This window comes from Nuphar pumila, chromosome 5, assembly GCF_984573655.1.
Source record: "Nuphar pumila chromosome 5, dmNupPumi1.hap1.1, whole genome shotgun sequence".
NCBI classification, from domain to species: domain Eukaryota; kingdom Viridiplantae; phylum Streptophyta; class Magnoliopsida; order Nymphaeales; family Nymphaeaceae; genus Nuphar; species Nuphar pumila.
The window spans coordinates 114,897,174-114,909,374 of record NC_143253.1 but is presented as its reverse complement, the minus strand read 5'-3'; the positions used below and the strand labels follow the sequence as shown (position 1 = coordinate 114,909,374).

The window sequence follows — 12,201 nt, the reverse complement described above, 5'->3', positions numbered from 1 at the left end:
ATATTTCCCTGCACTCCAACCTTTGCGTATCAAACCTATCACACTAAAAATTCCCCGACCACCACACCAGCAAGGCCTCATACTCCATCGTCAAGTTAAAACCAATGAGTCCATAGACACACCCTGAAATTCTAGCCCATACGAAGCCTTCCGAGGCATTTCACCTTGTACCATCTTGCGATTAAGGCTTCCTTTGGGCGGTCACCATGTTTCGACACCAAGATGACCCACCCATTCCCGCCCCCCATCTCCACCCCCGAGATCACACCCAAAGTAACAAACACTATAATAATAACAACAACAATAATAATACAAGCATAGGATCCTCCAATGGAAAAAAAAAACACTTCATTCAGAGAGAGAGCTCTGTGTGTAGGGGATTCGAATCCTACCATGGAGGGTTCCTGGTCGGGAACAGCATATCCTGCCTTGAGGAGCTTCGATCCCGCGTCCACGACCACCGCCTCCATCACCACCACCACCACCACCTATGAACGGATTGATTCGATGATCTCTTCGGCTGCTTCAGACCATTCCCGCCATTCAACTCTCGCGAGGAAACAAAGGATGCTCGCGCTCAGCCGCTCACCGCTACTATCTGCGTACGAAAGGTCAGTAAAAAATAGTCCTTGACACGCAATTGAGTTTGTAAAATAAGCCACGCTGCTCCTTGAGTCCTTTCTTTCTTTTTGTAAAGTTGTTTTTAATATTTTCTCCCATAGTCCCATGTTCCTTTCCTCCCCATAACTCAAAATATCGGTGATATTTTGAAATTAACCTGACCTTTATATGGGTATTTTCAAAGGCCGTTAAAAATCCAATTTGCACTATTTTTAAATATTACAAAATTAATGTGATGTCAATATTTTTTAAGATTTCAACAAGAAGAAAAATAACTTTTTTAATGCGTCACTAGATTTTTTCCTAGAACAGATAATCTTAATAACGAGATATATCATATGTGATGTTGCTTTCCCCTTGGTTAAATGTTCTCAATTTCTCTTCCCGTGAGCTGTTTGAGCTCGACTTATGGCCTGTTTGGAATCTGGTAGTTGGGGTGGGAGTTTATGCATTTAGTGTAATCTTGGTCAAACTAACTTGGTAGTAGGGATGGGCTTTTATGCATTTGGGATGGGAAGTGAGGCCCTTTTGCAGCTGCCACTTCTTCAAATGCATAAACGCTCATGATTTCATCCCAGCTACCCATTCCAAACAGGGCCTTATTACTAAGTGTGAGCTCTAGATCGTTAAAGAAAACAAGTTTACAACTAAGCTTGAGCTTAGTTTTATTTACTAAAAATCAGCAAGTGTTTGATGACCCTGGATCAAATCCTGCAGGCGGAGCTTTTGAAGGTGGGCCACATAAGTCTGGGTGGTGGTAGTTCCCGCTCGGGGTTATCCCTCCCTTTGTTAGGGTTCCCATCATTAAAAAAAAAGTCACTATCTCAAATGTAAGGATCCAATAGTGTAGTGTGGCCGATGTGGTGTGGGCCTACTCCTAGATTCAAGTCGTTCAAATAACATAATTTAAATCCTCATTTTTTTCCTGATCTACTGAAATGTGGCCACTCTTGGAGGTAGGGATGAGAGTGGATCAGGGCGGGTGCGGGGGATATGCTCTCCACCCGGTCCTGTCTAAAAAAAATTTCCTCCATCCTTGTGGCGGGTTTTGATTTTCACCTTCATCCTTGGTTCATTCTTCGTTTCATGCCCTCCATCCCCACTCCAAATGGGATGGGTTCAGATTAAACCCCGTTTCCTCTGAGTATAGATTTTACATGATGTGAGAGAGGAGAGAAAGGAGACCCGTTTTTAGGGTTAGGAAATAGGAACTTAGGGTTATATATATATATATATATATATATATATATATATATATATATATATATATATATATATATATATATATATATATATATATATATATATGATTTAAATGTTATTTTATAATATAATAAAGGTATATTACTAATTTCATTAATGGGGTGAAGGCAAGAGTAAGTTCATCCCCACCTCCATCTCCGCCTGGGTTTTGATTTTCACCTCCATCTATGGTCCATTCAATGTTTTGTGTCCTCCATCTCTACCCTATTCCTCCATCCCCACCCCAAATGGGGCAGGTTGGGAGGGATTTTCATTTTTCTTTGATCCACTGCTATCCCTACTTGAAGGTCAAGAGAGAGAGGTTCACACTCAAGCACATAAAAAAAACAATTATAAAATAAACAAATAATAGAACATGGATAACGGTAAAGAACTCACTAGGAACAGTAATCAACAGCTCAATTTGTTAGTGGACTAAAAGGGCTCGACAACCATTGAGACATGAGTTTTAATTGTTTAAAAAAAAATATATAGACTACTGCGTTTGCTTGCTGGAGTTGATCGATGGAATATCGTTGAGCATGTTTTAACATTCCATATTTATGCAACAAGTGTTCCATTTGAAATCTAAATTCAAAAAGAGCATAAAAATAGCTAGAACTAAATCAACCAGCTAGCATGTCCTAACTTATTCTCAGTTTTCATCCAGAAATTGCAAGGGTTAATGAAATGGTGGGGACCAATTTGCAAATTCTCACAAGGCAGAGATTATCTTGCAAATCACCAATAAAGTAGGAACTAATTTACAAAATGTAAGGTGACACTCGCCCTATACGGAGGCTTATCCGTACCACCAAAATGCCCTAATGGGGGCGAAAATGACCTTGAGGGATCCTAAAAGATGGTAGAAAACGCCCTTGACAGGAACCTAAAAAGATTCCCCATGGTGGTGTGCTCCATACCCACAATGAGGGTGGATATTGGAAAAATCACTTGATGAATTTCAATATCACTTGATCTCAACCCCCTCCAAAGGGGTCTGGTCTAAGTAGGATGGGACATAGGCAGCTAGGCAGGTGGTCTAGGTTTAAATCCCATGGGTGTCACCCCGGCCCCTTGCCCAAGACGAAATGTGGTGACTCATTGGGGGCAAGGGGTAAGTCCACAGAGTTTTACGCTGCCAGGACGACGCAGCAAAGCTAGCGCAGCTAGGTCTCTGATCCTGAGGGTGGTTTAGGGGCTATCCTAGTGCGGTATTTCTGGTTTTTTATGTCTCACATTTTTAAATCCCCTCTTATAATTTTATTGTTTTTTGGAAACTGCCAAATAAAGCTCCATCCTGATCATTACTTTCAGAGATCGTTAGGTCGAGTTGTATAAGCAGAGTTTTTAAATGCTATAAAAAAACAAAATCGTGTCTTTTTATGTCAAAACCACTCAATCCAAAGTGTGTTCCTTAATAAAAGGGACCATGTTGAAGGTAACCATGAAGTTAGATTCATCAAATAAAGATATATATATATATATATAGGGTGTATAATTTTTACAATTGCTATGCTAGGATGGGTGGCTTTGACACACATGAATACTTCAAAGAAAGAAGATGGAGTATTATATTTGAGGCAATTCACATGCACAAAAAAAGTTCCAAAAACCAACTGGAGAGTTAAAAAGCAAATAGTTTCTAAAAAGTGTGGTTGTAAATTCCATTTAAGACAATGATAATAAAAGTTTTAACTTTAGTTACACAGGATAAAGTGCAAAAGTCTCGGCATAATCTATCTTGTATTCTTTAAAATATCCCTAGGAATTTTTTTCTTTCTATCGACTAATTGCATTTAGTCTTGCACACGTACATACTGTGGTTTTCTTTCCAGGTGAAAGGATTTGGATGTCCCAAGTCTTGGTGTTTTGGAGTGCTTCTAACTCTGATTTTATAGCTTCAACCTATTGGAGATGGTTTTAAGCATTAATATAGGTTGTAGGTTCAAAATGAGAATGTATAGGAACAAGGCAGACTCTATATTCTAGTGCAAATGAGTCATACGAGACAAATATATTCAAAGGTCTAAGTGTTCTTGTGAAATACCTTGTGCCAAGATTGTTGACTGGTTCTGATAGAGATTTATATATACTGTGAGTAAATAACAAAAGTACACTGGCTGATTCTTACCATTCGCAATTTACTGAAGATATATTAAGACTTAGATGAAGCATTATCTGAAACAAGGGGTCAATAACGACACTCTCCATAACCTTATTGAAATTACAGGTATCACGCTAACAATCATGTTTTTTATTATCAGATATAAGATCTAAAAGGAAAGAGCATTCAACATCATTCTGAGGTTTGGTGTTTTAAAAGTAAATTTACCTTTTAAGAAAATACACGTTTGTAGAAGTTAATAAGTTATGCAAAGGGTTATAGCATGTATATCCTTTTTTATTTCCACACACTGAAATTTTTTAGGAAAGAGTTTGTCATTTTTTGCTGCAAAGAACAAAACCTTTGGAGCAGAAAACTCTTAATCGTGTGTAATCAAGGAAAATTTAAAGAAAGCTCTTCAATAGGTGAAATACTTTTCAAGATAGGCAGAAGTGAGGACAGCTCTAGACAAAAAATGTTTATGTACAATACTTTACAATGGAAGTGCCCTACCGGTCTCTATTCCTGTGTTAATTCATTAATTGTCCTCGGGTTAGGGTATTGATTTGGTCCTCGTTCATCCGGTAGTATGGTGCCCTCGATATCACTCCAAGTATGAATATCTTTCTCTTTCATACCAAAGCCAAAAAAAAGAGAGTACCCATTTAGCCTCTTTCCCTCAAGAAGAGAAATTGGCCGAGAAAGCGAGAAAGTTTGGGCCCATCGATGTCATTTGGTTGGGAGCGAACTCGACTTGATTAGGTTGATAGATAAAGCCCTTTTTATATATAGGGAGTATTTAGACAATACTTTTGGTGTGTTATGCCATGAGAATCAAGATAAACTTTGAAATCATGGGAAAGGTATTCCCTCCAAAGTACCCTTATAAGTGTATATGCATGCCGATCAACATAATAGGGCTGATCAACCAAGCCGTAGACAAAAATGTCCCTCTTATAACAGTTAGAATAGATAAAAGTTTGCAGATACAGATTGAGCTTCTACTAGATTTCTTATACATACACATACATTCATGCATACGGTGCATATTATGTGTGTGTGTGTCTGTGCATATTATTTATATATTTATTTCCTGGTTAGTCAAGTATATATGTAATCTTACTACCATAAACATTACTTATTTCCTATTATCTATTTATCTTTAATTAATGGTACAATTTCATCAAAGGTGCAAACATAGCTATGAATATTAACCTGCAAGCGTTCTGAAGACCACATATTTGAAGTTTGGATGTTCCTGTACCCTTTCTTGTGTTATGCTAGATAGTAAATACATAAATGTTCGTAGTAGATGAGGACATTCTTCCACTCCAAAGTAAAATTTTCTCTTGTGCTGTGCATTTGCAGACCTTTAATGAATTCTTCATTCGCGAGTTGAAGCCTGCTTCTTGTCCAGTCGCTTATGAAGATGATGATAGCGTAGCATGTACACATCTTATAGTCTTGGTGGTTTCTAATCATTCTTGTGCTCATTTTCATCATGTTCTATAGAATGATTACTGTCCTAAATATTAAGGATCCAACTTTCTGTAAAATTTTCCTCAAATGACAATATAGAAAGCCTTCCTTTTTCGAGTAACATTTTGGTGCAATCTGGAATGTTCATTTTTACTCTTATTTAAATATATTTGAATATTTAAAGTTTTTTATTCAAGATATGTTCTAAACTAAAGGAACCATGATAACATTGGATCGCACAAAAAACGCCAAAAAATTCTTCTTTTGCGGCAGTCAGTTTCTGACCATGCTAAAGATACACTTTAAGGGCAATTTGAAACCGCCAGTAAAAGTTGATACTGCACAATCTAACCACTGTTTTTGGTTCATTTGATTGTTGGTTTGCACCTCTCTCTCTGCATGTATATATATATATATATATATATATATATTACGTGCAGAGCTTGAGCCAACTTTGTGATTTTAACTAAGAAAAGTGAACATAGGAAAAATCAAGGAAACATTAAGAGGAAGGAGAAGAATGTCGTTAGAAGGCAAAGAAAATATTCCGTTTAAATCAAACGAAAAGCACATATGAAGATGTTAAAGAATGGAACAAGAATAATTTCTTATCTGTCTTGTAAGTATAATAGGGCTTTAAATGCTATGGAAGTTAGTGAAACGGCAGCTACAAAGCTAACTTAATACACCTATTGAGTCATTCATGTGATAATGAAATTAGAACTTGCTGTACATGTAGTGTGTATAGACACATTCAAGTATGACCTTATCTGTTTGCTGCTGAACATATAAAAATTTATAAAATAAGTGCAAAAATATAATAAATCGACCATATACTGCATCTCATATGATTGGATTAACTTATTATATCAATTATGATTTCTGATACTGGTAGTTTCTTTTAATGAAGACAGTGACTTAATTCAAATTCATGAACTTCAAATCATGTATAAAATATAGGAACCAATTTATACCTATCTGTGTTGATGCTGCCAGAAACAGCTATCTCACAATTTTATGTTTTTTATTGTCATCATTTTTGTTTCAGGGCCTCAAATTTTCCATCAAAGGCCTTCTGGGAAATGATGTATGCCATGATATCTTTGATGGTCTCTTGTGATATTCAGATTGGCTCCCCAGGTACAATCAAGTGTATATGTATATGATCTAATATCTATCTTCTACAAATTCTCAATAGTAAACAACTCTGAGCTAGCTGCTTTTATTTATATCGTTAATCATTTTAGTCTTGCTCCAAATGGTTGCAGGATTACCATCGCTTCCACGTTCCTGTGTCAGGAAATATTGAGGAGCTTGTTGATATTCCAGGATACTTGTATACAAGGGAGGATCCAGGGGGCGAGGAGGGGCGAGGCCCCTCCTAAAGTTTTAAAAATTTTCAAACAGTAGTAACACGCTCAACGCTCAAAACTCGGGTGACGTGTGGTCACAAATCACAAGTGACTCAGTCGAGTCACGATGAAACAAAAATAGTCTCTTTTCACTTTCACTTTTGACTTGTGTTTTCACTTTTCAGTTTTGATTTTCATTTTTTAAACACTAAGCCCTCTTTCGATTTCGTGTTTTCGACAGGACTTCTTCTGCGATAACTGCGGACAGCCCCTCCAGTCTCGCCTCTAGCGTCGGCGACCTGGATTTCGCCGACCTTGGTTCATCGTCTGTGACTGTTCATGCACGCTGGCGACTGTAGTGACTGATGAGCAGTCCATTTCTCTCTCTCTCTCTTTCTCTTGCCAGCAGGCCGCAGGCTTGCAGCTTGCAACCTGATGACCTGCTCTCTCTCTCTCTCTCTTGCCTGTGTGATTCTTTCTTTCTCTTGAACATGATTTTAAAGTTTCTTTCATGATTTTTTGACCCAGTGTTGGGTCGATTGAAGGGCAATCTTTGTTTATTTCTTGACCCAGTTTCTTTCATTCTTTATCTATCTCTGTCTCTCAATCTTCCCTCTTTGTCTGTCAATCTGGGCTATAGAAAAAAGAGGTTTAGAGTAAAAAAATGTAACTAAATCAAGATTAGGATTAAGGCTTCTAGAGCCCTAATTAAAAAAAACAAAATGGGGTTTTAAGAACCCCAAAAGGGAATCAACAAACGATAGGTTTTTTCTTCCTGATACATGCGTTTTTGAATGAGAAAAAAATTGAAATTTGATAGTCATATTTGTGTATTAGTGATTTAAGTTTTTCTTTATTATTATTATTTTTAATTTAATGCATGCATCCATAGAAAAATTATAACAGAAATTTTCAAAACTAAAACACTGAATCTCTGATGTTTGTTGGCTAGAAGCCGGGCTGCTGGTGCTCTAGGCACTATAATTTTTTTTTACCAGCCTTTAAGCAAAATCTTGAATCTGCCACTGCTTGTATACTGTAAATACGAAAGACCCTGTATTTTATGTCATCTATGTTATCATGGACACTTGATTTAGTCTACATGTCCTGAGTCTGCATGACAGTCGACACACTAACTCTTAACTCTTAAGCCCTGTTTGCATGATAGGGAATAAAACCAGATTTGTCAAAAACTTGGTTTTGCCTCAAAACCAGGTTCAAGTTTTTGGCGAACCAAGTTTTGCCAAAAGCCAGCTTGTTAAGTTGTTTGGATTACCAAAAACCTAGTTTTCCAGGTTTTTGGTACACCAAAACTTTTAAAAAAAGGCTCGCCATTTTCAGCACCAGCTGGAAAATGGTTGGGTTGGTCCTGCCCTTCCAGAGAGACACTAGGTCGGCCATTACCGATTGGAAAATGGCCAGGCTGGTGCCATCTGAGGAGGGTGGTACCATCTCAGCCATTTTCCAAGGCAGTGAGTAGTCGGAGATATAACCAAAGCAAAAAAATTGTTTCTGGCCATTTTTCTGCCACCGGAAAATGGCAGGGATGGTGTTGCCCTTATCAGGCAGCACCATCCCGACCATTTTTCTGGCCGGTAGCTGACCAAGAAATGACCATTGTCCATGGAAACTTTAGAACAAGGAATCAAGGAAGTAGAACTACTGAAATTCAAGGAAAATGGATTTGAGAGGAGTTGTTGACTCCCTCTTTTGTTTGAAAGCATAAACAACTCCTTCAAAGATTCAAGCTTGAAACACTCGTTCACCATGTTTGAAAATCAGTAGCGTTAGGGCTTATAAATTAGGCCTAAGCTCAGAGCGAAATGGGTTGAGCTGCGACCCTTATGTATATATATTTTCTATAATATATATTTATATCTATATACTATGTATATATATATATATATATACCTTACATATATTATGTGTGTGTGCATGTGTCTGTTTGTTTTCTTTTGAGATTCATGACCAAACTCACTATGGCAGTCCCATTGTTTTTAACAGGTTAATCCTATAGCTGTCAGTAGCAAATACTGTGATGTCTTTACAGAGAACAAGAGAGTGGTCTCCATAATTTCAACATCTCAATTTGGAAAGGTTGGTTTATTTTTCAGTTTAACATTACTTGTTCTTGGTGCCATAATATTGTCGTCTTTTCCATCTGCGTATATTAGAATGTTTTTGTTACATGTTCTGTATTTTATGCGGCATTGGTAGGATTATTTATTGAATATGTATACATTTATCATTCTTTGTATTTTATAGGTCTAATTATAAGTTTCACATACTTGTATATATTTAATCGTGAGTTATGCTGTTGAGTCTATGAAAACCTGTTTCAAGTTCTTTACTGCTTATTCGTAATATGTGATCAAGGCAAATATTGGTGATGATGCCATTTTAACTGTTACTGGATAATTATGCTGACTGCCGCTATATGGGTGTTGATATTAGCCTGTAGGGTTTTAGCCAATCTTGTTATCACTTTTCAACCTTCCCTGGAAGATTGATCAAAAGCTCTGGAAAAGGACACTAATCATCTATGGACTGCGCTCTGATGCATCTTCAGCAACTTAGAGTTTTCATCCCTAATTTATGCTTGTCCTGCCTTTCTCTTTGCAATTGTAAGTTCTCATGTGGTCTGGACTCATTTTTGTGAAAAGGGTATTGTTTCTCAGTTTTCATTTCCTTAGACGTCTTTAGCCACTTCTGTGCTTTGGCTCTTTGGTTTTGTAGATCATTATCAATGCAGATATAAAACATTTTCAGAAAACTAAGGAATTTTTTTTAAGACAGGTTATTTCAGTTGCTTAAATTTCAAATCCTCATTATAGGAGTGTTGGCAAATCCTGTGAAACAAAACGCAAGAAGCGTACCTGAATTCGCCATGGATCGCAACTGCGTGTAGGGAATTTGGTGTTCTCCTCAGCCGGTCGACGCCCACAATGAGCCCAGGCTTTAGGTCGACGATGAGCAGGACCCTTCAACGATATCAGAATGTAGAATTGTTTTGACAGGATAATTGCTATGAATAACTCATTATCTTCATAGCCTCCTAACCCCTTTATATAATGAGATAAATTAGAGAATAAGGCAGTTACGTGAATGTGGTCTCTCCACATTCATGTAACTCCCACCCACTAACCCCATTATGTGGCCACTAATGTGACCCACTAATGACTGTCAAACCGGGTCATACTGTGGGTTAGACCCTTAACCCATGATGTCCAACATTCTCCCACTTGACCCATTGACACCAAAAGTGTACTAAATCGAGGTGTATACCGTTATCTCGATTTAATTCTTCCTGTGGGTTCACATTTATCACAAGGATGAATCATATGAGTCATGGATATGAACACTCTTTTATGAAATGTCATATTCCCATGTACTACACTACAATTCACCTTCAGTGCTTAGGCATGTAGAAAATTACCTTTATGAATAGGTTGGTCTCTCACCTATTCTATTGGTTCTTTAATATTGTTATTCTATTATTCTCTCTAACCCATATGAGAGATTCTTTATGCAAAATCAATAATAACACAAAACCTTAGAGAATAAAAAACATAAACACAAATGTGATCACATAATGTATTGTCATACATCAGAAGGAATAAAAAAAACCCATCCCCTTTACATGTTGGTAATACAATCCTGGTGCTAGCCCTTTGGTAAGGGGATATGCAGTCATTTTCTTCGTCCCAATTGTATCAATACATACCGGATGATTCTCAGTCTTTTATTTAACAATAAAATATTTTAACTCCATGTGTCGACACGATGTTGAGCTCTTGTTGTTATTTGAAAAGGACACGACTGTTTCATTATCACAAAAGATCTTTAGTGGTCCCTCAATAGAGTCCACTATACTAAAAGATCTTTAGTGGTCCCTCAATAGAGTCCACTATATTAAGACTCATAATGAAGTTTCTTATCCAAATAGCCTCTGACGAAGTCTCGTATAGAGCAATAAATTCTGCCTCCATGGTATAAGCAACAGTGGTAGACTGTTTTCCACTTCTCCATGAGACAACACCACCCACTAGAAGGAAAATGTATCCAGTAGTGGATTTTCTACTGTCAATACACCCTCTTAAGTCCGCATCAGAGTATCCAACGACCTCTAGGTGGTCAGTTTTCCTGTAGGTCAACATATAGTCTTCCGTTCCTTGTAAATACGCATAACCTTCTTCGCTGCTTTCCAGTGCGCAATGCCTGGATTTGAATGATATCTACCAAGCATTCTCACAACAAATGCTATAGCAGGTCGAGTGCAGGTCTGCGCGTACTGCAAACTCTCAATTGTCGAAGCATATGGGACATCTATCTGAGCCTTCACAATATCATCTTGAGGACAGTCCTTTAAGCTCAATTTATCCTCTTTCACTATAGGTGCCGAACAAGGAGAAAAATTCTTCATCCCATATCTTTTAAGAACCTTAAGGATATAGGATTTCTGAGAGAGGCCAAGGACACCCTTAGTTCTGTTACGACGGATCTCGATTCCAAGGACATAAGTGGCCTCACCCATGTCTTTCATATCAAAATGAGAGGAAAGAAAATCTTTTGTTTCATGTAATAGACTCGAATCATTAGTTCCAAGAAGAATATCGTCAACATATAAAACCAAAATTATGAACTTACTCCCACTAGTCTTAATGTAAATATACTGATCAACAATGTTTTCAGTGAATCCAAAGTTCATTATTACCAGATTAAACTTCTTGTACCACTGGCGGGAGGTCTGTTTAAGTCCATAAATTGACTTATTTAATTTACAAACTAAGTTATTCGAGTCATCTATACTGAAACCAGGAGGTTGTTGCATGTATACCTCCTCATCCAGATCCCCATTCAGGAAGGCAGTTTTCACATCCATCTGATGCAACTCTAAATCAAAATGAGCTACGAGGGTCATGATTATCCTCAATGATTCCTTAGTTGAGATAAGAGAAAAAGTCTCATTATAATCAATGTCCTCTATCTGTGTGAAACCTTTTGCAACAAACTTAGCCTTATACCTCTCCACATGACCTTTAGAGTCTGTTTTGGTTTTATAAACCCATTTACAACCAACACGTCTAACTCCATCAGGTCGAGGTACAAGATCCCACACTTGATTCTTTGCCATAGAGTCAAGCTCTTCTTTCATGGCATTAATCCAATGTATTGATCTTTCACTTTCAATGGCTTCTGCGAATGTGAAAGGATCTTCATCAATGTCTATGAAATCATTTAACTCTTGTAAATACACCACATAGTCCGGATGGATAGCAGATTTTCTAATTCTGATGGACCTCCATACAGGTGTTATAGGTGGTTCAAAATGAGCATCTGTATCATATTGTTGTTGTATATCCTCATCAACAACCGGTTCTAGTTGGGATTGATATTCAT

General features: G+C 37.4%; 1 protein-coding gene across 1 annotated transcript in view; it reads right to left on the bottom strand.

Moving 5' to 3' along the window:
* The window catches only part of LOC149838247 (actin-related protein 7-like), a 38,069-nt gene extending 37,481 nt beyond the window's left edge, over nt 1–588 (bottom strand). Inside the window, exon 1 of the mRNA XM_090007637.1 lies at nt 393–588. Coding sequence (XP_089863763.1) covers nt 393–470 — 78 coding nt within the window. The 5' untranslated portion in view covers nt 471–588. The remainder of the gene's footprint in view (nt 1–392) is intronic.
* Between the last annotated feature and the right edge of the window lie 11,613 nt (nt 589–12,201).